Source organism: Somniosus microcephalus, chromosome 12 (assembly GCF_052327205.1).
Source record: "Somniosus microcephalus isolate GS21.2 chromosome 12, FLI_Smic_1.0, whole genome shotgun sequence".
NCBI classification, from domain to species: Eukaryota; Metazoa; Chordata; class Chondrichthyes; order Squaliformes; family Somniosidae; genus Somniosus; species Somniosus microcephalus.
Genome location: NC_140998.1, coordinates 169,672,176 through 169,700,076, shown reverse-complemented (window position 1 = coordinate 169,700,076; position 27,901 = coordinate 169,672,176). Strand labels below are relative to the sequence as shown.

Below are 27,901 nucleotides of genomic sequence, written 5' to 3'. Positions count from 1 at the left end.
GCCTCAGAGCAGAGTGAGGACGGCATGGCCAGTGGCTGTGAAGGTGAGCGTAGCCGTGAATTTTGATGCGTCGGGCTCCTTCCAGACTGGAGCAGGCGATGTTTCCAACATCTCCCAGTTGCCATGCACTGTTGTATAAGGGAGATCACTGAGACACTGTATACAAAAAGAGGTGAAAGATTGGGGAATGCAGATGCTCAAAGGGACCTGGATGTCCTTGTACATGAGTCACTGAAAGTGATGTGCAGGTGCAGCAAGCCATTAGGAAGGCAAATGGTATGCTGGCCTTCATTACAAGAGGATTTGAGTACAGGAGTAAAGAAGTCTTTTTCCAATTATATAGGGCCTTGGTGAGACCACACCTGGAGTACTGTGTACAATTTTGGTCTCCTTACCTAAGGAAGGATATACTTGCCATAGAGGGAGTGCAACGAAGGTTCATGAGATTGATTCCTGGGATGGCGGGACTGTCGTATGAGAAGAGATTGAGTAAACTAGGTCTGTATTCTCTTGAATTCAGAAGAATGAGAGGGGATCTCATTGAAGCATACAAAATTATTACAGGGCTTGATAGGATGGATGCTGGGAGAATGTTTCCCTTGGCTGGGGAGTCTAGAACCAGGGGCCAAAGCCTCAAGATAAAGGGTAGGCCGTTCAGGACTGAGCTGAGAAGAAATTTCTTCACACAGGGTGGTGAATCTTTGGAATTCTCTACCCCAGAGGGCTGTGGAGGCTCAGTCATTGGGTATATTCAAAACAGAAATCGATAGATTTCTGACTAGTAAGGGTATCAAGGGATATGGCGATAGGGCCGGTGAATGGAGTTGAGGTAGAAGATTAGCCATGATCTCATTGAATGGCGGAGCAGGCTCGAAGGGCCGAATGGCCTACTCCTGCTCCTATTTCTTATGTTCTTATGTTCTTATTCTCTCTTGTCAGAGAGAAGCAGGCGGAGCGAGCATGCGGCTTTGCCACGATAGCAGGCTTCCCCATGGGAAAGGGTGCCATTGACTGCACATACCGCTTTGTGGGCGCCGCATGTGAATTCGGAGATGTACCGCAACCGCAAGGGATTCCACTCCCTCATAGTCAGCGCATCATGCAGGTCAATGCCTGGTATCCTGGCAATGCCTTCATTACATAGAAGATAGGAGCAGGAGTAGGCCATTCGGCCCCTCTAGCCTGCTCCGCTGTTTAATGAGATCATGGCTGATCATCCATATTCAGTACCCGGTCCCTGCTTTCTCCCCATACCCCTTGATCCCTTTAGCCTTAAGAAATATATCCAACTCCTTCTTGAATATATTTAATGAATTGGCCTCTACTGCCTTCTGTGGTAGAGAATTCCACAGGTTCACCACTCTCTGGTTGAAGAAATTCCTCCTCATTTCTGTCCTAAATGGCCTACCCCTTATCCTTAGACTGTGACCCCTGGTTCTGGACTCCCCGACCATCGGGAACATCCTTCCTGCATCTAATCTGCCCAGTCCTGTCAGAATTTTATAAGTTTCAATGAGATCCCCTCTCTGTGGCAGTCCGCTGTACCGTCTGCATCTGAGCCACCATGACAAAGCAGAGGGTGACTACTGGGTGACAAGGGCTATCCACTGGCGAAATGGCTCATGACTCCGGTGCGCAACCCAAGCAGCATGTGTACAACGAAAGCCGTGCTGCCACACGGAATCTGATAGAGCAGACCATTGGTGTGCTGAAGCAATGCTTCCACTGCCTGGACCACTCTGGAAGAGCCCTGCAGTACTCGCCAGAGCGCATCTCAAGATTCATCGTCGTCTGCTGCATGTTCCACAACCTCGCCACCATGAGGGCACAGCCATTGTCACCACATATACAGCAAAGAGCTGAGGAGAAGGAGGAAGAGGTGGAGGAGGAAGAGGATGAGGGGGGAGGAGGAGGAAGGGAGGAGGCAACCAACACAACTCCTTTCTGGCCGGGCTGTCCATGATCGACTCAATTCGACTGCAGTACCAGTGAACGCAACCCCAATAGCACATTCACCAACTGTCCCACACCTTACCATCCCTCTGTTACTGACCATCACAGCGTCCTCTTGGCTACAATTCTACAATAAAAGCCACCACAAAACAAACATTCCAACCCAAATTTATAAATCAAACCATCCAATATTACATACCAAAGTCAACTAATCACCCCTGTGCCTGTCTTCCATGTGCCTTTCCCTGTACTAGTGCTCCACGCAGTGATATCCCAGTGGTTGAGTTCAGTGTGGGAGACTGCAGATGGCCTTGGAGGGCGATCTCACGCAGCTCTGGGCCGAGAAGGCCCGGCTTCAGACTGCACCATCTCGGCATGGGCGCCAGCAGTCTGGGCTGGCTGACTGACCGGCAAAAGCAAGGGCACTGGCGGAGTGGCAGTAGTGGGAGCACAAATGCTGTCATCCTGAGAGAGGACAGCAGGTTCGTGCTCCACGGAGCCACTGCCAACCCCCCCGGGCTGCTACTTCAGCAATCCTAGTCATTTGTTGGAGGACACATTGCTGGACTGCTGGGACACCCTGCAAGTCCCTTTCAACACTGGTAATCGCAGCCACAATGACAGCAGTCTGTGCTTGCGTGGCAGCAAGCTGAGCTTGCATGAAAGCAGTCTAAACTTCCACTGCAGCACTCAGATGTTGAGTGGTTTCTGCTTGTGCTGCAATGGAAGCTGCGATATCGGCCATCAGACGCTGCATCATGGTTGGGTCCACAAGTGCGCTAATGGAGTTGGCCATCACTTTCCTGCTGGAAAGGATGGGCTCCAAGCTCTGCCCAAAGTCCTGTGCAAAGTTGGTGCCGGACTCCTCCATGCTCCTTGACATTGCACTCGGGCTTTCTGGCAGGCCTGCCAATGCACCAAGCATTTTGTTGTGCATACCCATCAGTGTTCTTCTGTAGGCCGCTGTATCGAGGCCCTCATCTGAGTCCTATGCAGCATAACTCGTGTGTTACCTCGCCCTCCGGGGAGCTGGTGCCTGCACTACCCTTTCCCCCTGCCCTGGCTGCAGGCACTCGTGCCTGGTGTCTCACCACGTGCAGATCCCCCGTCTAACCTATCCTCTATATGGGGAGTGTCAGTACCTGAGCTGGTGGCTGCGACTGTGAAATCGAGTGATGGTGCGTCTTCAGCATCACTTCTTTCTTGCTCTTGCAGTTCATGCTCCTCCACCAGTGCCTGGCCAGGTTGCAGTTCTTGGCTATCTGAAAGGAGAAAGGCACAAGAGTAAGGTATGGTGAGGGGTGGGGGGAGGGGAAGCAAGAGGTGCATGCGTACACTATCTGCAGCTTTTAAATCAGAAGAGATTGTGGGATGAGGGGGGGAAGTGGGATGTGAGAAGAAGGATTAGGTATGAGGATAGAGTCATAGAGTTATACAGCACAGAAAGAGGCCCTTCGGCCCATCGTGTCCGCGCCAGCCATCAAGCCCTGTCTATTCTAATCCCATTTTCCAGCACTTGGTCCGTAGCTTTGTATGCTATGGCATTTCAAGTGCTCATCTAAATGCTTCTTGAATGTTGTGAGGGTTCCTGCCTCTACCACCCTTTCAGGTAGTGAGTTCCAGATTCCAACCACCCTCTGGGTGAAAACGTTTTTCCTCAAATCCCCTCTAAACCTCCTGCCCCTTACCTTGAAACTATGCCCCCTGGTTATTAACCCCTCTACTAAGGGGAAAGTTCCTTTCTATCTACCCTATCTATGCCCCATATAATTTTGTACACCTCAATCAGGTCCCCCCTCAGCCTTCTCTGCTCTAAGGAAAACAACCTCAGCCTGTCCAGTCTCTCTTCATAGCTGAAATGCTCCAGCCCAGGTGACATTCTGGTGAATCTCCTCTGCACCCTCTCTAATGCAATCACATCCTTCCTATAGTGTGGCGACCAGAACTGCACACAGTATTTCAGCTGTGGCCTAACTAGCGTTTTGTACAGCTCCATCATAACCTCCCTCCTCTTATATTCAATGCCTCGGCTAATGAAGGCAAGTATCCCATATGCCTTCTTAACCACCTTATCTACCTGTCCTGCTGCCTTCAGGGATCTATGTACATGCACACTAAGGTCCCTCTGATCCTCTGTCCTTCCTAGGGTCCTACCATTCATTGTGTATTCCTTTGCCTTGTTAGTCCTCCCAAAATGCACCACCTCACACTTTTCAGGTTTAATTTCCATTTGCCACTGTTCTGCCCATCTGACCAACCCGTCTATATCGTCCTGTAGCCTGAGGCTTCCTTCCTCATTTTTTACCACTCCACCAATTTTCGTGTCATCTGCGAACTTACTGATCATACCTCCTACATTCATATCTAAATCATTAATGTACACTACAAACAGCAAGGGACCCAGCACCGATCGCTGCGGTACACCACTGGACACAGGCTTCTAGTCACAAAAACAACCTTCGACCATCACCCTCTGCCTCCTGCCTCTAAGCCAATTTTGGATCCAATGTGCCAAATTGCCCTGGATCCCATGGGCTCTTACCTTCTTGATCAATCTCCCATGCGGGACTTTGTCAAAAGCCTTCCTGAAGTCCATGTAGACCACATCAACTGCACCACCCTCATCCACACACCTAGTCACCCCCTCGAAAAATTCAATCAAATTGGTTAGACGTGATCTCCCCCTGACAAAGCCATGCTGACTATCCTTGATTAATCCTTGCCTCTCCAAGTGGAGACTATTTCTGTCCCTCAGAATTTTTTCTAATAATTTCCCTACCACTGATATTAGGCTCACTGGCCTGTAATTCACTGGTTTATCCCTACTACCCTTCTTGAATAATGGTACTACGTTAGCTGTCCTCCAGTCCTCTGGCACCTCCCCTGTGACCAGAGAGGTTCTGAAAATTAGTGTCAGAGCCCCTGCAATCTCCTCCCTTGCCTCACACAGCAGCCTGGGATACATCTCGTCTGGGTCTGGGGATTTATCTACTTTTAAGCCCGCTAAAACTGCTAGTACCTCCTCCCTCTCAATGTTAATTTGTTCAAGTATATCACAATCCCCCTGCCTGATTTCTATGCCTACATCATCCTTCTCCATAGTGAACACAGATGCAAAATATTCATTCAAAACCTCACCTACATCTTCCGGCTCTACACACAGATTGCCACTTTGGTCCCTAATGGGCCCTACTCTTTCCCTGGTTATCCTCTTGCCCTTAATATACTTATAAAACACCTTGGGATTTTCCTTTATTTTGCCCGCCAGTGTTTTTTCATGCTCCCTCTTCGCACTCCTAATTTCTTTTTTTAAGTATCCCCCTGCACTTTGTATCTGCCAAAAGCCTCCCTTTTTTTCCTAATCCATTCTTGTATATCCCTTGACATCCAGAGTTCCCTGGACTTGTTGGTCCCACCCTTGACCTTTATGGGAACATGTTGGCGCTGTACTCTCTCTATTTCCTTTCTAAATGACTCCCACTGCTCTGATGTGGATTTTCCTACAAGTAGCTGATCCCAGTCCACTTTGGCCAGATCCTGCCTTATCATATTAAAATCGGCCTTCCCCCAATTTAGAACATTTATTTCCAATCCATCTTTGTCCTTTTCCATGACTAACTTAACTCTCACCGAATTATGGTCACTGTCACCAAAATGCTCTCCTACTAATACTTCTACCACTTGCCCGGCTACATTCCCTAGAATTAGGTCCCGTACCGCCCCCTCTCTTGTAGGACTTTTTACATGCTGGCTCAAAAAGCTCTCCTGGATGCACTTTAAGAATTCTGCACCCTCCAAGCCTTTCACACTCTGACTGTCCCAGTTAATATTGGGGAAGTTGAAATCCCCTACTATTATTACCCTATTATTTCTACACTTCTTTGAGATTTGCCTACATATCTGTTCTTCTATCTCCCCCTGACTGTTTGGGGGCCTATAGTACTCTCCCAGCAAAGTGCTCGCCCCCTTTTTCTTTTTAAGTTCTACCCATATGGCCTTATTAGAGGAACCTGCTAAGATATCATCCCTCCTTACTGCAGTAATTGACTCCTTGATTAATATTGCGACACCCCCTCCTCTTTTACACCCCTCTTTTTCTCGCCTGAAGATTCTATACCCCGGCATATTGAGCTGCCAGTCCTGCCCCTCCCTCAACCATGTCTCTATAATAGCAACAATATCATACTCCCATGTGTTCATCAACACCTTCAATTTACCTGCCTTACTCGCAAGACTCCTTGCATTAAAATAAATGCCACCCAGCCTTGCCATACTCCCTTGTGCTTTTATATATTTGCTCTGCCTTCCAGACTGACTTGTTTTTAACTCTATATTTGGCTGTGCATCACCCCCTACTATAGCTCCACTCTGTATCCCATCCCCCTGCCAGGTTAGTTTAAACCCCCCCCCACCAACAGTGCTAGCAAACCCCCCTGCAAGGATGTTGGTCCCATTCCGGTTCAGGTGCAACACGTTTGAATTGTACAGGTTCCACCTTCCCCAGAAACAGACCCAGTGATCCAGGAAACTAAAGCCCTCCCTCCTGCACCAACTCTTTAGCCACGCATTCATCTGCTCTACCCTCCTATTCCTATACTCACTAACACGTGGCACCGGGAGTAATCCAGAAATTACAACCTTTGAGGTCCTGCTTTTTAATCTGCTACCTAGCTCCCTAAATTCTTGTTGCAGGACCTCATCCCTCTTTCTACCCATGTTGTTGGTACCAATGTGAACCACGACCTCTGACTGTTCGCCCTGCCCCTTCAGAATATCGTCACCTTAGATTGTTTCAGCCCCTGCCGCTGGCCACGGGTTCAGCGATGGCCACTCCAATAACCTCCAACACCATCTCTTCCATGGGGGTTAGGTCATGCAGGCGCGCCTGTCTCCCTGTGGGTAGCCTCTGCTTCCTCCGGTTATGAGCCACCTTGTCCTGCAAGAGAGAGGGAAGTGTGTCAGTGAGTGTGGTGAAATGTGTTGGGGTGATGTGCTTGTCATGGTTGAATAGCTGGCAGTGTATGCAAGCTGTGAGATGTGGGTGTGAGGCTTGCAGCAGTGGTAAGTGTGTGAGGGCAAAATGGAACTATGAATGTGAGGTATGAGTCGTGATTAATAAAGATTGTTGGTAGGTGAGTGAAGGGGAGTGATGAATTGAGCAGTGTCTGAGCCTAGTGGTTCAGTTGTAAGGATATGGCATTTGAGCATGAATTCACTGACCTTGACCACTCGTGTGAGGTCATTAAACTTCTTGCGGCACTGCAGTAAGGTCCTTGGGGCTACACTGCTGGCATCGACCACGACAGCCATCTTCTCCTATTGCCTTCTCAGAGTTTGTCTGGAGCATGTCCTGGCCCGCTGTGGATAGAGGACTTCTCTCGTGCTGTCCAGTTCCTGCATCCAAGACTTCCAGTGCTGCGTCAGAGAATCTTGGAGCCCACTCTCTGACCAGTTGCACCATCAGAACGTTTTCTTCTTGCTCACACTCTCTTCCCCAACCACTTCCAGCACCTGCTGTAGCCAGAAGGCACCTCCCCTTTAAGAGGTGCAGGCTGCCTTTAAGTACTGCAGGCTAGCTTTAAGTGGTGCTAGTCTCGCACGAACTTGGGCCCCCTGCTGAGGCGTGCAGCCACTCAGCACCGTGTTTAGCATTGGACTGCATGCTACTATTACTTAAATTAACAGGCAGAAGTTTACGTGCTGCCTTCATCAGAAAGAATGGGCGCGGGTTGATCACGCATCGCGATCCCCGTGCCCGTTTTCGGGCCTTGTCCAATTTCTAGGCCTGGGTGTTTATTTTTCATCTTCTTTGAATACTTTCACTCATTAGTCATAAAATTTTAGGAGATGGGAAGAAAGGCTTTTTGATTGACAGTCAAGAATCATCCAATTGAGTGATGAAGAGTCTCTTCACTATCTGATTGGCTGTGGGAAGGCGGGTGGGCGTGTTGAGCGACCAATGAGTTTCCAATCACTCAGGGTTTCAAGGAGCTGACTGCCACCACTCACTCTGTGTCCCTACAGCACGAGACTTGCATAAGGCAGAGGTCTCCTGGAGACCAGGTGTTTCTGGCCAACCCCCGCAGATGGCCTCACACGGGGCCCCAAGAGGTGACAGTCACCCACTGAGGGTCAGAGGTCAATCCACCCCTGTGCTCCCGAGCCCCAGGAGCCGAGGCTACGCGTATGACAAAGAAGAGCACACACGAGCACCCTGGTCTCTCTCTAACCCAGCTTCCGTTCAGGGCTGATCCCAGCTTCCGTTCCGTTCAGTGCTGATCCCAGCTTTGGTTCAGGGCTGATCCCAGCTTCCGTTACGTTCAGTGCTGATCCCAGCTTTGGTTCAGGGCTGATCCCAGCTTCCGTTCAGTGCTGATCCCAGCTTCCGTTCAGGGCTGATCCCAGCTTCCGTTCCGTTCAGGGCTGATCCCAGCTTCCGTTCAGGGCTGATCCCAGCTTCCGTTCCGTTCAGTGCTGATCCCAGCTTCCGTTCAGTGCTGATCCCAGCTTCCGTTACGTTCAGTGCTGATCCCAGCTTTCGTTCAGGGCTGATCCCAGCTTCCGTTCAGGGCTGATCCCAGCTTTGGTTCAGGGCTGATCCCAGCTTCCGTTCAGGGCTGATCCCAGCTTTGGTTCAGGGCTGATCCCAGCTTCCGTTCAGTGCTGATCCCAGCTTTCGTTCAGGGCTGATCCCAGCTTCCGTTCAGGGCTGATCCAAGCTTCCGTTCCGTTCAGTGCTGATCCCAGCTTCCGTTCAGGGCTGATCCCAGCTTTGGTTCAGGGCTGATCCCAGCTTTGGTTCAGGGCTGATCCCAGCTTTGGTTCAGGGCTGATCCCAGCTTCCATTCAGGGCTGATCCCAGCTTCCGTTCAGTGCTGATCCCAGCTTCCATTCAGGGCTGATCCCAGCTTCCATTCAGGGCTGATCCCAGCTTCCGTTCAGTGCTGATCCCAGCTTCCGTTCAGGGCTGATCCCAGCTTCCGTTCAGGGCTGATCCCAGCTTTGGTTCCGTTCAGTGCTGATCCCAGCTTCCATTCAGTGCTGATCCCAACTCAGTTCAGTTCAGTGCTGATCCCAGCTTCAGTTCAGTTCAGTGCTGATCCCAGCTTCAGTTCAGTTCAGTGCTGATCCCAGCTTCAGTTCAGTTCAGTGCTGATCCCAGCTTCAGTTCAGTTCAGTGCTGATCCCAGCTTTGGTTCAGTTCAGTGCTGATCCCAGCTTCAGTTCAGTTCAGTGCTGATCCCAGCTTCAGTTCAGTTCAGTGCTGATCCCAACTTCCGTTCCGTTCAGGGCTGATCCCAGCTTCGGTTCAGGGCTGATCCCAACTTCCATTCCATTCAGGGCTGATCCCAGCTTCCATTCAGTGCTGATCCCAGCTTCCGTTCAGGGCTAATCCCAGCTTCCATTCAGTGCTGATCCCAACTCAGTTCAGTTCAGTGCTGATCCCAACTTCCGTTCCGTTCAGGGCTGATCCCAGCTTCGGTTCAGGGCTGATCCCAACTTCCATTCCATTCAGTGCTGATCCCAGCTTCCATTCAGGGCTGATCCCAGCTTCCATTCAGGGCTGATCCCAGCTTCCATTCAGTGCTGATCCCAGCTTCCGTTCAGGGCTAATCCCAGCTTCCATTCAGTGCTGATCCCAACTCAGTTCAGTTCAGTGCTGATCCCAGCTTCAGTTCAGTTCAGTGCTGATCCCAGCTTCAGTTCAGTTCAGTGCTGATCCCAGCTTCGGTTCAGTTCAGTGCTGATCCCAGCTTCAGTTCAGTTCAGTGCTGATCCCAGCTTCAGTTCAGTTCAGTGCTGATCCCAGCTTCGGTTCAGTTCAGTGCTGATCCCAGCTTCAGTTCAGTTCAGTGATGATCCCAACTCAGTTCAGTTCAGTGCTGATCCCAGCTTCAGTTCAGTTCAGTGCTGATCCCAGCTTCAGTTCAGTTCAGTGCTGATCCCAGCTTCGGTTCAGTTCAGTGCTGATCCCAGCTTCGGTTCAGTTCAGTGCTGATCCCAGCTTCAGTTCAGTTCAGTGCTGATCCCAGCTTCAGTTCAGTTCAGTGCTGATCCCAGCTTCGGTTCAGTTCAGTGCTGATCCCAGCTTCAGTTCAGTTCAGTGCTGATCCCAGCTTCAGTTCAGTTCAGTGCTGATCCCAGCTTCAGTTCAGTTCAGTGCTGATCCCAGCTTCAGTTCAGTTCAGTGCTGATCCCAGCTTCAGTTCAGTTCAGTGCTGATCCCAGCTTCGGTTCAGTTCAGTGCTGATCCCAGCTTCGGTTCAGTTCAGTGCTGAGTCCCCCCATACTATCAGTGGGACAATCTATACTTTAAATCCACCCTTTGTAACCCCGCCCCCGGCAGGTTTCTACGAGGCGTGGCTGCACACCTTTGTTTACCATTGGCTGCCTTCAGAGGCAGGCAGCCCAAGGAATGTGAGCACCTGGGAATGCTGCTGGCAGGTCCCCAGCCTGAGCTTGTCCCATTCTCCCAACACACGGCTAACTTTAATCTCTTCTCGTTGCAGATTTGTTCCCTGAAGCTCCCCTTCACCAGCTCGATATGTGGAAGAAGAAGAAAGCCCATCGACTGGAGATTTCAGCTCCTCTCAACTTCCAGCACAAGGTCCACACCTCCTTTGACCTGCAGGGCCAGAAATTCATTGGCCTCCCTCAACAGTGGCAGGGGCTGGTGGCAGACAGCGTGAAGCGGCCAAAACCCTTGATAGATCCGTCCAGGGTTACACCTGTGGAGCTCACACCACTAAAGGTAAGGCCAGTGGGCACTGAGGGTGAGGGATGAGGGCGCTGAGGGTGAGGGCACTGAAGGTGAGGGTACTAAAGGTGAGGGCACTGAGGGTGAGGGGTGAGGGCGGTGAGGGTGAGGGCACTGAGGGTGAGGGGTGGTGTGGGCACTGAGGGTGAGGTACTGAGGGTGAGGGCACTGAAGGTGAGGGCACTGAGGGTGAGGGCACTGAGGGTGAGGGCACTGAGGGTGAGGGATGAGGGCACTGAGGGTGAGGGCACTGAGGGTGAGGGCACTAAAGGTGAGGGCACTGAGGGTGAGGGTGGTGAGGGTGAGGGCACTGAGGGTGAGGGGTGGTGTGGGCACTGAGGGTGAGGTACTGAGGGTGAGGGCACTGAAGGTGAGGGCACTGAGGGTGAGGGTGAGGGGTGTGGACATTGAGGGTGAGGGTACTGAGGGTGAGGGGTGAGGGTGAGGGCACTGAGGGTGAGGGATGAGGGCACTGAGGGTGAAGGCACTGAGGGTGAGGGCACTAAAGGTGAGGGCACTGAGGGTGAGGGGTGAGGGCAGTGAGGGTGAGGGCACTGAGGGTGAGGGCACTGAGGGTGAGGGGTGAGGGTGCTGAGGGTGAGGGCACTGAAGGTGAGGGCACTGAGGGTGAGGGTGAGGGGTGTGGACATTGAGGGTGAGGGTACTGAGGGTGAGGGGTGAGGGCACTGAGGGTGAGGGATGAGGGCACTGAGGGTGAGGGCACTGAGGGTGAGGGCACTAAAGGTGAGGGCACTGAGGGTGAGGGGTGAGGGCGGTGAGGGTGAGGGCACTGAGGGTGAGGGGTGGTGTGGGCACTGAGGGTGAGGGTACTGAGGGTGAGGGCACTGAAGGTGAGGGCACTGAGGGTGAGGGTGAGGGGTGTGGACATTGAGGGTGAGGGTACTGAGGGTGAGGGGTGAGGGTGAGGGCACTGAGGGTGAGGGATGAGGGCACTGAGGGTGAGGGCACTGAGGGTGAGGGCACTAAAGGTGAGGGCACTGAGGGTGGGGGTGAGGGCAGTGAGGGTGAGGGGTGGTGTGGGCACTGAGGATGAGGGTACTGAGGGTGAGGGCACTGAAGGTGAGGGCACTGAGGGTGAGGGTGAGGGGTGTGGACATTGAGGGTGCGGGTACTGAGGGTGAGGGTACTGAGGGTGAGGGGTGAGGGTGAGGGCACTGAAAGTGAGGGATGAGGGCACTGAGGGTGAGGGCACTGAGGGTGAGGGCACTGAAGGTGAGGGCACTGAGGGTGAGGGGTGAGGGCGGTGAGGGTGAGGGCACTGAGGGTGAGGGTGAGGGCACTGAGGGTGAGGGATGAGGGCACTGAGGGTGAGGGCACTGAGGGTGAGGGGTGAGGGCGGTGAGGGTGAGGGCACTGAGGGTGAGGCTGAGGGCACTGAGGGTGAAGGATGAGGGCACTGAGGGTGAGGGCACTGAGGGTGAGGGATGAGGGCACAGAGGGTGAGGGCACTGAGGGTGAGGGGTGAGGGCGGTGAGGGTGAGAGTGAGGGCACTGAGGGTGAAGGTGAGGGCACTCAGGGTGAGGGCACTGAGGGTGAGAGTGAGGGCACTGAGGGTGAGGGCACTGAGGGTGAGGGCTGAGGGCACTGAGGGTGAGGGCACTGAAGGTGAGGGCACTGAGGGTGAGGGCGGTGAGGGTGAGGGCACTGAGGGTGAGGGCACTGAGGGTGAGGGTGAGGGGTGAGGGTACTGAGGGTGAGGGGTGAGGGCACTGAGTGTGAGGGATGAGGGCACAGGGTGAGGGCACTGAGGGTGAGGGGTGAGGGCACTGAGGGTGAGGGGTGAGGGCACTGAGGGTGAGAGTGAGGGCACTGAGGGTGAGGATACTGAGGGTGAGGGCACTGAGGGTGAGGTGTGGGCACTGAGGGTGAGGGCACTGAGGGTGAGGATACTGAGGGTGAGGGCACTGAGGGTGAGGGTACTGAGGGTGAGGGTACTGAGGGTGAGGGTGAGGGGTGTGGGCACTGAGGGTGAGGGGTCTAACAGGTGAACAACTGAAGGGAAGTGGACGGGGGGCACTGAGGAAAAACTGACCTAATAAACCATATTGTCTGAAATGAGGTAAGATGCGAAAGTAAATTGATGACTGGCCTGTCTGGTATCACCCTCAGGGAACCCTTACATCACCAAGGTCTAAAGTAGTCAACAGCATCCCACTGTTTCCTAATTAACATTCTAGATGTGGCGTTTTAAAATCTTGCATCTTAGAGAGTTAACCCCCTGTAAAAGCTATGTCTAACCTTTTTACTATTATCATGACATCAATTGAAATAAAATCTCTTCCCGGTCCAAAACTGTTACGCCCCCATTGATAGTGTGCTTGTGAGTCTGTGTGGAGGTGAGTCTGTATGAGTGTATGAGCGTGAGTCTGTGTGCATGCGTGTGAGTATGCGAGTGCATAAGTGCATGCATGAGTCTGTGTGTGAGTGTGAGTCAGTGTGCGTGCATGTCAGTCTGTGAGTGTATGTGAGTGTGAATATATGAGTGCGTGTGTGAGATCTGTGACTGTGCGAGTGTATGACTGTGCGAGTGTATGACTATGCGAGTGTATGAGTGTAGGAGTGTGAGTGTGTGCGTGCGAGTGTATGACTGCGAGTGTATGAGTGTGAGTGTATGAGTGCAAGTGTATGAGTGTGCGAGTGTATGAGTGTGAGTGTATGAGTGTATGTGTGTGAGTGTATGAGTGTATGAGTGTGTGAGTGTATGAGTGTGTGTGTGTGTGCGAGTGTATAAGCGTGCGAGTGTATGAGTGTGTGAGTGCGAGTGTATGAGTGCGAGTGTGTGTGTGCGAGTGTATGAGTGTGCGCGTATGAGTGTTTGAGTGTGCAAGTGTATATGTGTGCGAGTGTGTGAGTGTAGGAGTGTATGTGTGTGAGTGTATGAGTGTGTGTGTATGAGTGTGTGTGTGTGTGTGTGCGAGTGTATAAGCGTGCGAGTGTATGAGTGTGTGAGTGCGAGAGTATGAGTGTGTGAGTGTATGAGTGTGCGAGTGTGTGTGTGTGCGCGAGTGTATGAGTGTATGAGTGTGTGAGTGTATGAGTGTGCGAGTGTATGAGTGTGCGCGTATGAGTGTTTGAGTGTGCAAGTGTATATGTGTGCGAGTGTGTGAGTGTATGAGTGTGTGAGTGTAGGAGTGTGTGAGTGTATGAGCTAGTGAGTGTGCGTACGTGTGTTGATGAGATTTCTCCTTCCTCAGGAAGGTTTTTTCCCTTATTTGGACACGGGTGGTGGGGAAGCATCCCAGAATTTTGTGTGAAGTCTGCAGTGACTCAGCTTGTTTTCCACTTGCTTCATACCTGTGGTAAGAAGATTAGGCAAGGATCAGAGGGATGCTCAAGCACTGACACCTCATTGCTCAGTGTGGGATAGTACAGTGTGAGTGTGTGTGTCACAGGCTTCAGTAATGCAGCACTTACCCTAGTCCAGGAGGCAGATCCTGCTTAAGGATCGTCAGTGAAGTAAGTAATCTCACTTTTACTCTATGAACAGGGTGGGCAACTGACAACATGAGTGTGTGAGGAGTGAGGCCAGGGTGAGCACATGGCGATCGGTGTTTGAAAATCTGTGTCATAGCTGGGGAGGGTGAATAGTACGAATCAAACACTCTGGGTTTATGTACATGGCATGTGTCCCTGCAGGGAGAGAGTGTCCACACCGTACCGATCAAACGGAGACTCTCCCTGTGGGGATTTATGTAAGTAGCTTGTGTCCTTACAGGGAGGGAGTGTCCACTCTGTACCGAGCAAGAGGATTTGAGTATAAGAGTAAAGGGCCTAGAAATTGGGTTGGGGCGCCAAAGTGGCGCAAAAGTCGCCTGAGCGCAGGATTTAGCGCAGCGTTCGAGGGTTTAGCGATTGTCAGATATTCAGTTTCATTGCTCCTCGAGGGAGACGGGGCGAGGCTCGAGGCGCTCCGCGTCCCTCTTAGGGCGCTGAAACTGAATATCGCAGCGCAACATGCCGCAGCGCCACACGCTGCGGCACGGCACGCTGCGGTACTGCAGGCCTTCCTCCCACTGTTAAGGGGGAGGTGCCTGCAACAGCGCGAGCCCCGATCGCGAGTGCCGGCAAATGAGCTCGGCACCAAGGAGAAGTGCCGGGCTCTCGGGAAACAGCCGGCAATGCCACGGGGGGGTGGTTAGGAGGTCGGGGACGGAGGTGTTGGCAGGCGGCCGCCGAAAAGGCGGCCGCCCCGCACCTCCACCTTAACTTGCGCCGCTGCCGGCACAGTAAGGCCCCGTGAACCGGGCGCGGGTAGCAAGCGGCGCAAATGCGGCGTTCGCTACCAAATATCGCGAACGGGGCGCGAATGGGGCGCTGCGCACACCGATGACGTCATCGGTGGCGGCGCAGCGCAAATGCCTAACGCCACCATTAGCGCCCCTACTGAATATCGCGGAAGGCGCAGCCAGTGGCGCTACAGCCACTGACTGCCTCTTTAGGCGCTAACAGGTGGCGCTACTCACCCAATTTCTCCCCACACCTGGAGTAGTGTGTACAGTTTTGGTCTCCTTACCTAAGGAAGGATATACTTGCCATAGACGGAGTGCAACGAAGGTTCACCAGACTGGTTTCTGGGATAGGGGGATTGTCCTAAGAGGAGAGGTCGAGTAGACTAGGCCTGTATTCTCTTGAGTTTAGAAGAATGAGAGGTGATCTCATTGAAACATACAAAATTCTTACAGGGCTTGACAGGGTAGATACAGGGAGGATGTTTCCCCTGGCTGGGGAGTCTAGAACCAGGGGTCACAGACTCAGAATAAGGGGTCGGCCATTTAGGACTGAGATGAGGAGAAATTTCTTCACTCAAAGGGTGGGGAATCTTTGGAATTCTCTACTCCAGAGGCCTGTGGAGGCTCCGTCGTTTTCAAGACAGAGATTGATAGATTTTTGAATATTAAGCGAATCAAGGGAAAGTGGAGTTGAGGTCGAAGATCAGCCATGATCTTATTGAATGGCGGAGCAGGCTCGAGGGGCCGAATGTCCTACTCCTGCTCCAATTTCTTATGTTCTTATGTTCTAAACAGAGCCTCGCTCCGTGGGGGTTTCTCTGTTGGTTGGGGAGTCTTATGGATGGTCATGTGTGTCTGACATCTGGCAAACCAGGAAATAATGTACCAAAACTCACTGAGCACTTTCCGCCTGTCACTAGCAACGACAGGTTGAGGGGAGCATTTTGCATTCGGGAATGGACTGGGGGAGCGCTATTTAAAAGCGGCCTCTTCCTGACTTTTTCTGTCGGCGACATTTTTGCACCAAGCATTCTGAGAGAGAGAGAGAGACTCCTGGAGAGATTCAACACTGTGTGAAGGAGTTTTGGGTACTGAGCAGCACTTTGCAGGTTCATTTTGATTTGACCTTCCTTGCATCGATTTAGAAGAGACTTTGGGGGCTGCACTCAGCTCTTTCCCTGGGTCTCTCCATTGTTCTTTCCAGCAGATTTGATGTACAGGTCTCTCCAGGCCGAGATTCAAGGCTGCAATGAGCAGGATGTGGATGGAGAGCAAGATCGACCCTCCCCTTTAAGAACTGGCCGGCACCAGTGTGTCTGTGTTCCATTGCTGACTGACATCACCTGAGCTTCGCCAGCGCTCTGAGGTAGCGCCTCGCTCCTCGGCGTTAGTGCCTTAAGAGAGGTGTGTAGCGCCTGATTTAGCACTCTAATCACCTCCAAGGGCGATAAAAGCCAAGTTTGCAGTTGGAGGCGATAATTAGCAGCAGGTGCTAAACTTTGCGCCCGGCCGATAATTGCGCCCCAAACGGGGCGATACCGAATTTCTCCCCCATCACCTTTTAAGAGTCAAACTAGCCAATCGGAAAGCTGGATTTTTGTTACTAACTCATGGATTGGACATGCAAATGCAAACTATTCCCTGACCTTTGACCTTGATTACTATGCATGTTTCCTTCTCTAATTGCTGCAATTGTTTTTTATTGCACAGCCCATCGTCCGTGGAAACGCGTCTGGAATCAATAGTTACATCACAGGTCTGCTGTCTGACCTGCAGAAACTCTCGGTCACAAGATCCAACTCTTTACGGAGAAACACTGTTTGCTCATCCCAGGGAAAAGAGTGGTCGCTGAGGAGAATCGAGGAAACCAACACCCAAGAAATGCTGCAAAAGCACCCAAATTCCACGGGACGTTGGAGCAGAAGCTTCTCCAGAGAAAGGAGTAAAGGAGAGAATGGAAGTTTCACAGCTAGGCTGAGTCTTCCAAAGTGTTCGGATTTGCAACAAAATGGGGGCAAGGTCCACACGGGCAGATCAATCCAGAACATGCCCATCCCCTCATTGGAATATGAACGACAGAGGACAAAATCTATCCATTATTTACCAAGTCTTTCATCTGAACCCCAGAACTCCACTGTCCCGCCTGACGGAATCTCGGCGGGACTTCCCTCTCCACGTGTGGTGAGCAGGTTGAGACCAGGGAGAAGGAACAGTATTGGCTGGAGGCCCATGTCCTGCTTCTTCATTCTGTCCAGCCCGAAGCAGACGAGAGAGCAGGGCTCGGGCTCGGGCTTGGGCTCAGGCTCAGGTACCTCCCACGACGGTCCAGAGTGTGGCAGTGCAGGGCACCCACTCAATGCCAGTCCAGCAGCAGACCCCTCGCCAAACACTCCAGGGGGAGTCACATCAGCCATCCAGACTCAGGTATGGGACTTGGAACTGCTTGGGACTTGAGGTTATGAACCTCAGTGCATCCATTTACCCAACAGGGCATTACATCTCTATGAGGCGGACTATGTCCATTTACTCTGAAACCTCTTTTGTTTCCCGTTGATGTTTGGACTTAGGCATGAGAAGAGATTAGTAGTAGCCTAGTAGTTAGGGCCCTGGCGAGTTGAATTCAACAAATTTGGTAATTTGTGGGCTGGCACCAGAAAAAGAATGACTGTTGCAGAACCCCAACTGGTTCACTACTGCTCTTATATGTGACTCCAGTCCCACACTGTGTGATTGGCCGAGCAAGCCACTCAGGTGTAACCAATTGCTACAGAAGACCTTCTTGGAGCTACTAGGAATGGGTAGTAAATATGACCTTGTCCGCCCACATCCCGATTAAAAAAAGATATTGAAGCTTGCGAATTATACCAAATTAAGGGGGCATGGCAAACTGTGCAGAATACTGCAAGAGGAGAGAGGTTAGTGGAGTGGGCAGGTAGATAACAGATTCAGTTCAATGCAGAGAATTATTCTACTCTGACAAGGAAAGAGACCGTTTAAGTTCTAGGTCATGAAATGGGACAAGTGGATAATGTAAGGGTAGGGGTGCAGCTAGGAAACAGTGACCAGAAAATATTTCAGTGAAATAAAGAGGGAACTAGCACAGATAAACTGGAAAGAAAAATTGGCAAATGAGACAGTGCGCAAATGGGAAATGTTCAAGAAGGAGATGATTAGGGTACAGACTCGACATGTTCCCACAGAATGTAATGCTGTACACCAGAAACATGGTATAGGATGACAACAACATGCATTTACATAGCACATTAATGTAGGAAAATGTCCCAAGGCACTTCATAGGAATGTAATCAGACAGAAATTGGCAGCAAGCCAAAGAAGTGAAATTAGGGCAGGTGACTAAAAGCTTAGTCAAAGAGGTAGGTTTTAAGGAGCATCTTAAAAGGGGAGAAGGAGGTGAAGAGACGAAGAGGTTTAAGAAGGGAATTCCAGAGCTCAGGGCTTAGGCAGCTGAAGGTGCGGCCACCAACGATGAGGCGAAGGGAGTGGGGGAATGTGCAAGAGGCCAGAATTGGAGGAATACAGAGTTCTCAGAGGGTTGTAGGGCTAGACGAGGTTACAGAGATAAGGAGGGATGAGGCCATTGAGGGATTTGAAGACAAGGATGAGAATTTTAAAATTGAGGCATTGCTGGACTGGGAGCCAATGTAGGTTAGCAAGCATGGGGTGATGGGAGAATGGGACATGGTGCGAGTTAGGATAGGGACAGAAGAGTTTTGGATGAGTTGATGTTTATGGAGAATGGAAAATGGGAGGCTGGCCAGGAGAGCATTGGAATAGTCGAATGTGGAGGTAACAAAAGCATGGATGAGGGCTTCAGCAGCAGATGAGCTAAAGCAGGGGCAGAGACGGGCGATATTACGGATGTAGAAGTAAGCAGTTTTGGTGATGGACTGGATATGGGGTCGGAAGCTCATAGGGTCAAATAGGATGCCTAGGTTGCAAACAGTCTGGTTCAGCCTGAGACAGTGGGCAGGGAGGAGGATGGAATCGGTGGCAAGGGAATGGAATTTGTTACTGGGGCCAAAGACAATGGCTTCGGTCTTCCCAATGTTTAATTGGAGGAAATTGTGGTTCATCCAGTACTAGATGTTGGAGAGGCAGCGTGTCAACACAGAGGCAGTCAAGCGACGTGGTGGTGAGGTAGAACTGGTTGTCGTCAATGTACACGTGGAACGTAATCCCATGCCTTCGAATGATGCTCTCACTCGGTGACATGTCCACTCAGCTGGATGACGGAGGAGAGGCATTGGAGGAGGATGTGTGGTCGATTGTGTCAAAGACTGCAGACAGGCTGAGAAGGATGAAGAGAGATAGTTTATCATGGTCACAGTCACAGAAAATGAGACTTTGAAAAGGGCCATTTCAGTACTGTGGCAGGGGCAGAAACCTGATTGGAGGGGTTCGAATGTGGAGTTGCTGGAAAGATGGGCACAGATCTTGGAGGTGACAACACGTTCAAGGACCTTGGAGAAGAAAAGGAGGTTGGAGATGGGGCAATAGTTTGCAAGGACAGAGGGGGGTCAAGGGTGGGTTTTTGAGGAGTGGTTTCCAAATCCAAAAACTGGGTCTCTGGTATTATAATATAATTTCCAGATAGCATTGTCTCTTAGATTGTTTTCTTAGAGTTGACGGTAGATTTGAAGGGGAAGGGGACTGTACTTGAGGAGAGGGAACCGTTAACAATGTCAGCTAACTTGGGGGCTCGGAAGAGAAGTTGGGTGGTCAGCAGTTTGGTGGGAATAGGGTTGAGAGAGCAGGAGGTGGCTCTCATGGACAAGGTGTGCTCGGAGTTGGCATGAGGGGAGATAAAAGAGAAACTAGAGAGAGATGCGAGTTCAGAGCTAGGGCAGGGCGGAACCTTGGGCTAGCTTGGTCTAGTAGGCAAGGGGAAGGGTTGGCTGTGGCAGAAGCAGCTAAACGGATGGTGTCAATCTTAGTGACAAAGAAGTCCATGAGCTCCTCACCCATATTGTTCAAGGTGAGGGTCGTGGAGCAGAGGAGAGGGGTTTAAGGAGACGGTTGGTAGTGGAGAAATGAAGCCGGGGGTGGGGTTATCTTAGCATTCCAGGATAATCCTGGAGTAGTGAGCAGTTTTGGCAGAGGAGAGCAGGGCCTGATAGTGCTTTATGTTGTCCAACCAGATCTGGTGGTGAATGGCTAAACCAGTTACGTGCCATGAAGTTCAAGTCTCCATCCATTGAACAAGGGAGTGAAGATGGGGGCCATACCAGGGGGTGCAACCAGGTGCAAGAGATTTTTTTGCTAGGGACAAGGACATCAAAGATAGAGGTGAGGGAGTGATTGAGCAGATCAACAACTGGAGAAGTATCATGGCGAATGGAGGCTAGATAGTTGGTAATTTAATAGTGCTGTTGTAAGTGACTTGGGGGAGAGTTTTTTAGGGGCAGACATAGGAGAAAGTGGGGTTGGGAGAGGGAAGGAGGGTGTGAGTGGAGAGGGTTACAAGGAAGTGATCAGAGATGGCTTTGTCTGTGAATGAAATGAGGGGGTGTCCATGAATATGGATAGGAGAGCTTAAGGGAGGACAGGAAGGAAGTGAAATCAGAGGAATGAGGGCCGGGGGATTTGAGATAGAGATTGAAGTCACTGAGGATGGGTTGTCGCTCAGTGCAGAGGCTGAGGGAGGAAAACAGTGAAGATATCTTGGTGAGAAACTTAGCGTGGTACTTGAGTAGATGGTAGAGAATGAGGATTTAAAGGAGAGGCGAGAGGGTTGGAACAAAATGAGATGCTCAAAGGAGGAGAAGGTGCCAGAGGAGTAGGGGGACAGACCAAGGTGTGATTTGGCGATAAGGGCCACACTGTCACTGCAGCAGTCTTGGCGGGGCAAGTGGTGGAAGGTATAGCCAGGCAGGGGGGCTTCATTTAGGGGGAAGGTGTCATGACCCATCAGCCAAGCCATGATGTCGATGGAATCATCCACAATAAGCTGATGGATGTCAAGGGCCTTGTTCACAAGTGAATGGACACTCTGGAGGGAGATGTGGAGAGGGGCGGGGTCAGCTGATCCGCTAGCAGAGTTCACAGGGTCAGCACCAGGCTGGGTGAGTGGCACAGGAAGGAGGGAGGAAAGAGTACCCCCCAGCGGACGGGCTGGACAGGATGATCGGCGAGACAGTAGGATGGGGCAGTTGGGCTTGCTGTTCGTAAGGAGGCAGCGACGATGGGCCCTTCGCAGGATGCCCAGAGGGGCACTGTGAGGGTGCCGGTTAGTTCTCCTAGTAACCCCTAGGTGGCACCTTCATGAGTGGTTACCCCTGTGTTAATCCTTAATTGACTGTTATTGGGCTTATGAGTTTCACCTGTGATTTGTAGTATATAAGTTCTGTTTTCCCCCTTCTCTGTGCTCAGTCTTGACAAGCCTTTGTTTGTCAGAGCTTCTAAAGTGTAATTGTATCTTTGTGTTTATTAAGTAAAGTACTTTGTTTGAACTTTATACCTGCCTCTAGCCTCGTCTCTGCACTTGGGTCCAGAACCAGCCTCGCCCTGACAGCAAGACTGAGCCATTATGGACCCAGCAGTGATGGAGGAACTTTGTTCTATTCTCTCCCATCAAGGTGCTTTCCTCGGCTGCCTTGAGCAACTTCTCCAAAGCATTTTGGACAAGGTAGATACGTGGACTCAGACCATTCAACACCTAGCCGCTGTGGCTTCTGCTCCGGATGTTCCTCGTCAGTCAGTCCCTTTGAGTGCTACCCCGCCGATCGCCAGACTTACCGAGAGCCTCGCCTACCTGTGCTGGAGTGCTATGATGGTGATCCAGGCAAGTGTTGTGGCTTCCTGACCCAGTGCTTTCTGGTTTTTGAACTTCAACCTTCCATGTTCCATTCATCTCGCTCTAAGGTAGCATTCATTATTTCACTACTCTCGGGAAAAGCTCTTGCCTGGGCTACCGCTATCTGGGAGCAGCAATCTTCGGTCTGCTTTGACGTTGTCGATTTCACCAAAGAGATGGGCAAGGTCTTTGACCATCCTGTGAGTGGACGGGAGGCAGCTAAGAGACTTTTGAATCTCCGCCAGGGCGGCTGCAGTGTAGCCGACTTCGCCATTGAGTTCTGCACACTCGCTGCGGAGAGTCGCTGGAACACCGAGGCCCTTCTTTCCATGTTTTTTTTTACGGCCTTTCTGGAACTATCAAGGATGAACTAGCGTCCAGAGAGATCCCGGAGGACCTTGACACGCTCATCTCCCTTGCTGTCAGAGTGGATAACCGCCTCCGGGAGCATGCTAGAGAGAGGAGATTCACTACTTCCACAGGGGTGAGATCGTCCGGTGTTCCGGATCTGACCAGGAGTTTCCAAGTACCCCTGAGTCCACCTGTTAGCACGGAAGAGACACCTATGCAACTCGGCTCTCCCAGGTTGAGAGACGGAGATTGAGAGAGGGGTGTTGTCTTTACTGTGGCCTGTCTGGTCATTTCAGAGCCACATGCCCAGAGCTCCAGGAACAAGCCAGGAGGATTGGGGAGATATGGACTGATCAAACCCCTTCTGTTTTCCAAACCCTGATTCCTGCTCGTCTCTCTTTGGAGGGAAAGCAGTTCAATCTGCAGGCGTTCATTGACTCCGGGGCCGCGGGTTGTTTTATTGATCGTACCCTAGTGCACAGACTGAAAATTCCTTTCTCCCGCCTGGACAAGCCTTTACAAGTCACTGCCCTCGATGGCAGGCCCCTTGGTTCTGGGCACGTTCATCATATCACTGGAGTGTTACATGTCCAAGTGGGGGAGAGACATCAAGAGTTGTTGCAGTTTCACCTGATAGATTCCCCTGAGCTCCCTCTTGTTCTTGGACATCCGTGGCTCTTTCTCCACAACCCTCATATTGACTGGACTACTGGGACGGTGCTGGAGTGGGGCCCTTCATGTTCAACTAACTGTCTCAAGGTCTTCCCTAGTCTGCCTCGTCCTTCCTCTCCCGAGCCAGCCGATCAGCTGGACCTTGCTCGTGTGCCTCCTGAGTATTCGGACCTCCATGCGGTATTTAGTAAGGGGCGGACCTCTACACTCCCCCCACACCGGCCCTACGACTGTGCGATTGATCTCCTGCCTGGCACTAGCCCCCCTCGGGGTCGGCTCTACTCTCTCTCTGGCCCTGAGAATGTTTCGATGGAGGAATATATCAAAGAAGCCCTCGCCACAGGTTTCATTTGTCCTTCCACCTCCCCAGCGAGTGCAGGTTTTTTTTTGTAAAAAAGGATGGTGGTCTCAGACCTTGTATAGACTATCGGGGGCTTAACAAAATTACGATTAAGAACCGCTATCCTCTCCCTTTGATGTCTTCAGCATTTGAGCAGCTACAGGGAGCTACCATCTTCTCCAAACTTGACCTCCGCAACGCATATAACCTGGTCCGCATTAGGGAGGGGGATGAATGGAAAACTGCCTTTATCACCCCGAGCGGTCACTGGGAATACCTTGTCATGCCCTTTGGTCTCACTAACGCTCCTGCTGTCTTCCAGGCTCTGGTCAATGACGTGCTCCGGGACCTGCTGAATCAGTTCGTGTTTGTTTATTTGGATGACATTCTCATCTTCTCGAAGTCCCCCCAGCAGCATGTCCAACACGTCAGGCGGGAGTTGCAGAGGCTCTTGGAGAGCCGTCTCTTCGTCAAACCTGAAGTGTGAATTCCACGTCACTAAGGTCACCTTCCTGGGCTACGTTATCTCTGGTGGAAGCGTCCAGATGGATCCGAGTAAGGTTCAAGCCGTCCTGAACTGGCCGAGTCCCACGTCGGTTAAGCAGATTCAGCGGTTCCTGGGATTCGCCAACTTTTACAGACGCTTCATCCGTAACTTCAGCTCCCTTGCCGCTCCCCACTCCCCTCATTGACCAAGGGCTCGCCTGTACGGTTCAGCTGGTGTTCTGAAGCAGAACGGGCCTTCCAGGAGCTCAAACAACGCTTCACCTCCGCCCCCATTCTGATACATCCCGATCCCACCCTGCCCTTCATCGTAGAGGTGGATGCCTCGGCTATTGGAGTTGGGGCTGTCCTGTCCCAGCGCTCCCCAAGGACCAGAAACTTCATCCCTGTGCCGCCTTGTCGCCTGAAGCCAGCTGAGTGTAACTATGATGTCGGCAACAGGGAGCTTTTGGCAGTTAAGTTGGCCTTGGAGGAGTGGAGACACTGGTTGGAGGGAGCGGAACATCCTTTTGTCGTCTGGGCCGACCATAAGAACCTGATATATATTCAGGACGCTAAGCGCCTCAACCCCCGGCAGGCCAGGTGGGCACTCTTCTTTAACCGGTTCAACTTTCTCCTGTCGTACTGCCCAGGGTCTAAGAACCTCAAACCGGATGCCCTTTCTCGCCAGTTTGACCCCTCGGAAAAGGACCGGATTCCGGAACCTATCGTCCCTAGTTCCTGCATCGTGGCTCCCGTCGCGTGGGAGATTGAGACTGTGGTGCGAAGGGCCCAACGTCAGGAGGCCGATCCCGGAGGAGGCCCTCCTAATAAACTATATGTTCCCAGTCGAGTGCGCGCCCAGTTCCTTCAATGGGGCCATTCTTCTCGATTGACGGGTCATCCTGGGATCCATCGGACTCTCGAGTTTCTTAAAAGGAGGTTCTGGTGGCCCGCTATGGAAGCCGACACCCGGGCCTTTGTCTCCGCTTGTCCCGTCTGTGCCCAGAACAAGACATCCCGACAACCTCCGCTTGGTCTCCTGCATCCCTTGCCTATTCCCAGCCGTCCCTGGTCTCATATCGCCCTGGATTTCATCACCGGGCTACCTCCATCTGAAGGATTCACCACCATCCTAGTTGTGGTTGATTGCTTTTCAAAGGCTGCTCACTTCGTTCCTCTTGTCAAGCTTCCCTCTGCCAGGGAGACCGCCCAGCTGGTTGTCCAACACGTCTTCCGCCTCCATGGCTTGCCCCTGGATGTTGTCTCTGACTGTGGTCCTCAGTTTTCATCTAGGTTTTGGAAGGCCTTTTGTTCCCTCCTGGGGGGCTTCCGTCAGTCTCTCTTCAGGGCTCCACCCTCAATCTAACGGCCAGACTGAGAGAACTAATCAGGATCTGGAGAGGGTGCTACGAAGCTTTGTGTCCTCCAATCCTTCCTCCTGGAGCAAGTACCTGGTCTGGGCAGAGTATGCACATAATACCCTTCAGAGCTCCTCCACTGGTCTTTCGCCTTTTTGAGTGCCAATATGGCTTCCAACCGCCACTCTTCCCAGAACAGGAGAGGGAGGTAGGAGTGCCGGCTGCCCAGGGGTTAGTCCAACGCTGCCGTCGTACCTGGAGGAGGGTCCGATCCGCCTTGCAGCTTGCCTCATCTCGGCAGAAGGTACAGGCCGACCGTCACCGTCGCTCGGTTCCGGACCGGACAGAAGGTCTGGCTGTCTACCAAGAATCTTCCGCTCCATGTGGAGTCCTGCAAGTTGGCTCCCCGGTTCATAGGACCTTTTAGGATTTTGGAGCAAGTAAACCCGGTGGCCTACCGGCTCCTCCTTACTCGATCGATGAGGATACATCCCACATTTCATGTCTCTCACCTCAAGCCGGTACTTACTAGTCCCTTGGTTCCTGCGGCTAGACCTCCCCGCCCCGTATGATTGACGGCCAGCAAGCCTTCACGGTCCGTCGCCTCCTTGATTGTCGCCGGGTCAGGAGGAGCATCCAATACCTGGTTGACTGGGAGGGTTTCGGTCCTGAGGAGTGTTCCTGGGTTCCGGCCCGGGACATTTTGGATCCGGAACTCATAAGGGATTTTCGCCGTCGCCACCCTGCTCGTCCAGGAGGAACGTCAGGAGCCGTTCCTAGGGGAGGGGGGTCCTGTGAGGGTGCCGGTTAGTTCTCCTAGTAACCCCTAGGCGGCACCTTCATGAGTGGTTACCCCTGTGTTAATCCCTAATTGACTGTTATTGGGCTTATGAGTTTCACCTGTGATTTGTAGTATATTAGTTCTGTTTTTCCCCTTCTCTGTGCTCAGTCTTGACAAGCCTTTGTGCCAAGTGGTTGTTTGTCAGAGCTTCTAAAGTGTAATTGTATCTTTGTTTATTAAGTAAAGTACTTTGTTTGAACTTTATACCTGCCTCTAGCCTCGTCTCTGCACTTGGGTCCAGAACCAGCCTCACCCTGACAGGCACAGAGGGAAGCTGTGGGCTTATCCAAGAGGGAGTCAGTCCTGGGATGGCGGCAGGAGAGTAGGAAGATTGTGGAGTGCTGAAGAGTTGGGGTAGGGATTTGCAGGGAGAGAATACCCGAGAGGGGAGAAATGAATGGAGGCATGAGCAGGTGACAGAAGTTCCCAAGCGGGCTCAAGAGAAGACAAAGGAAAAGGGAGAAAGAAGTAATGGGCTTGGGTTTGGAGCGACAGCCAAAATGCGCATGTGAATGGACACAGGGAAACTCATAGGAATGGCAAAGATTAGGATAGATATGTCCTGGTAGTAAACAGAGAATAGCGAGGAGATAATAAGAGAGAGTCTAAAGTCAGAGGCCCTATGATGGCGTGAAGTTAAAGATAGGGTGGAATCAGCTTGGAGCACCGGCAAACTGATGCCCAGGTTTGGAGACAGGTGTGGAGGGTGAGTGAGCCCAGGAGCTGTGTAAAGGGCAGAGTGTCACTGCTGAAGATTTTCACATGGAAAATGGAGAGCTGAGGAGGTGTGGAGGATCGACCATACCCCAGGATAGGATGATCCAGGGTTCCAGCAGAGGTGAGGAATGGCCTCGGCGATTAATAGTGTGCACTAATGGATCCAGTGTACCAGTGGATCCAGTGTATTGGTGATCCAGTATACTAGCAGATCCAGTACACCAGCAGATCCAGTATACCAGCAGATCCGGTATACTAGTGATCAGTATACTAGCAGATCCAGCATATAGTGGATCCAGTATACCAGCGGATCCAGTACACCAGCAGATCCAGTATATAGTGGATCCAATATACCAGTGGATCCAGTATAGTAACAGATCCAGTATACCAGCGGACCCAGCATATAGTGGACCCAGCATACCAGCGGGTCCAGCATACCAGCGGGTCCAGTATATAGTGGATCCAATATACCAGTGGATCCAGTATACCAGCGGATCCAGTATATAGTGGATCCAATATACCAGTGGATCCAGTATAGTAACAGATCCAGTATACCAGCGGATCCAGTACACCAGCAGATCCAGTATATAGTGGATCCAATATACCAGTGGATCCAGTATAGTAACAGATCCAGTATACCAGCGGATCCAGTATACCAGCGGACCCAGTATATAGTGGACCCAGCATACCAGCGGGTCCAGCATACCAGCGGGTCCAGCATACCAGCAGATCAGGAATACGAGCAGATGCAGTATTAGTGGATCCAGTATACCAGCAGGACCAGTATACCAGCAGATCCAGTATACCAGCTGGTCCAGTATACCAGTGGATCCAGTATACTAGCAAATCCAGTATACCAGCAGATCCAGTTTACTAGTATAATTGCAAAATACTGCGGATGCTGGAAATCTGAAATAACAGAAAATGCTGGAAATACTCAGCAAGCCAGGCAACATCCGTGGAGAGAGAAACAGTTAACGTTTCAGGTCTGGGACCCTTCATCAGAACTGGGAAAAAGCTGGAGATGTAACAGATATTAAGCAGGTGCAGAGGGGGTGCAGTGGGGGGGGGGTGTTAGGAGGGGAGGAAGGAGTAGAAAGAACATCCTGTACTTTTGTAAGAGGCAGGAAAGATAAAATGTTGCAAATGGGAATGGCAAAAATCATACTGCATGAAAAATGGGGGCAGGGATAATTATCTGAAATTGTTGAACTCAATGTTGAGTCCGGCAGGCTGCAAAGTGCCCAATCGAAAGATGAGGTGCTGTTCCTCGAGCTTACGTTGAGCTTCATTGGAACAATGCAATAGCCCGAGGACAGAGAGATCAGAGTGGGAGTGAAGCGGTGAATTAAAGTGACAG

At 51.6% G+C, this 27,901-nt stretch overlaps 1 protein-coding gene across 1 annotated transcript in view; it reads left to right on the top strand.

Moving 5' to 3' along the window:
- The first annotated feature begins 10,397 nt into the window (after nucleotides 1-10,397).
- LOC147109713 (serine/threonine-protein kinase PAK 4-like) overlaps nucleotides 10,398-27,901 on the top strand; it is a 137,830-nt gene continuing 120,326 nt past the window's right edge. The window contains exons 1-2 of the mRNA XM_086003827.1: nucleotides 10,398-10,705; nucleotides 16,673-17,386. Of these exons, the coding sequence (XP_085859953.1) occupies nucleotides 10,499-10,705; nucleotides 16,673-17,386 (921 nt within the window). The 5' untranslated portion in view covers nucleotides 10,398-10,498. The remainder of the gene's footprint in view (nucleotides 10,706-16,672; nucleotides 17,387-27,901) is intronic.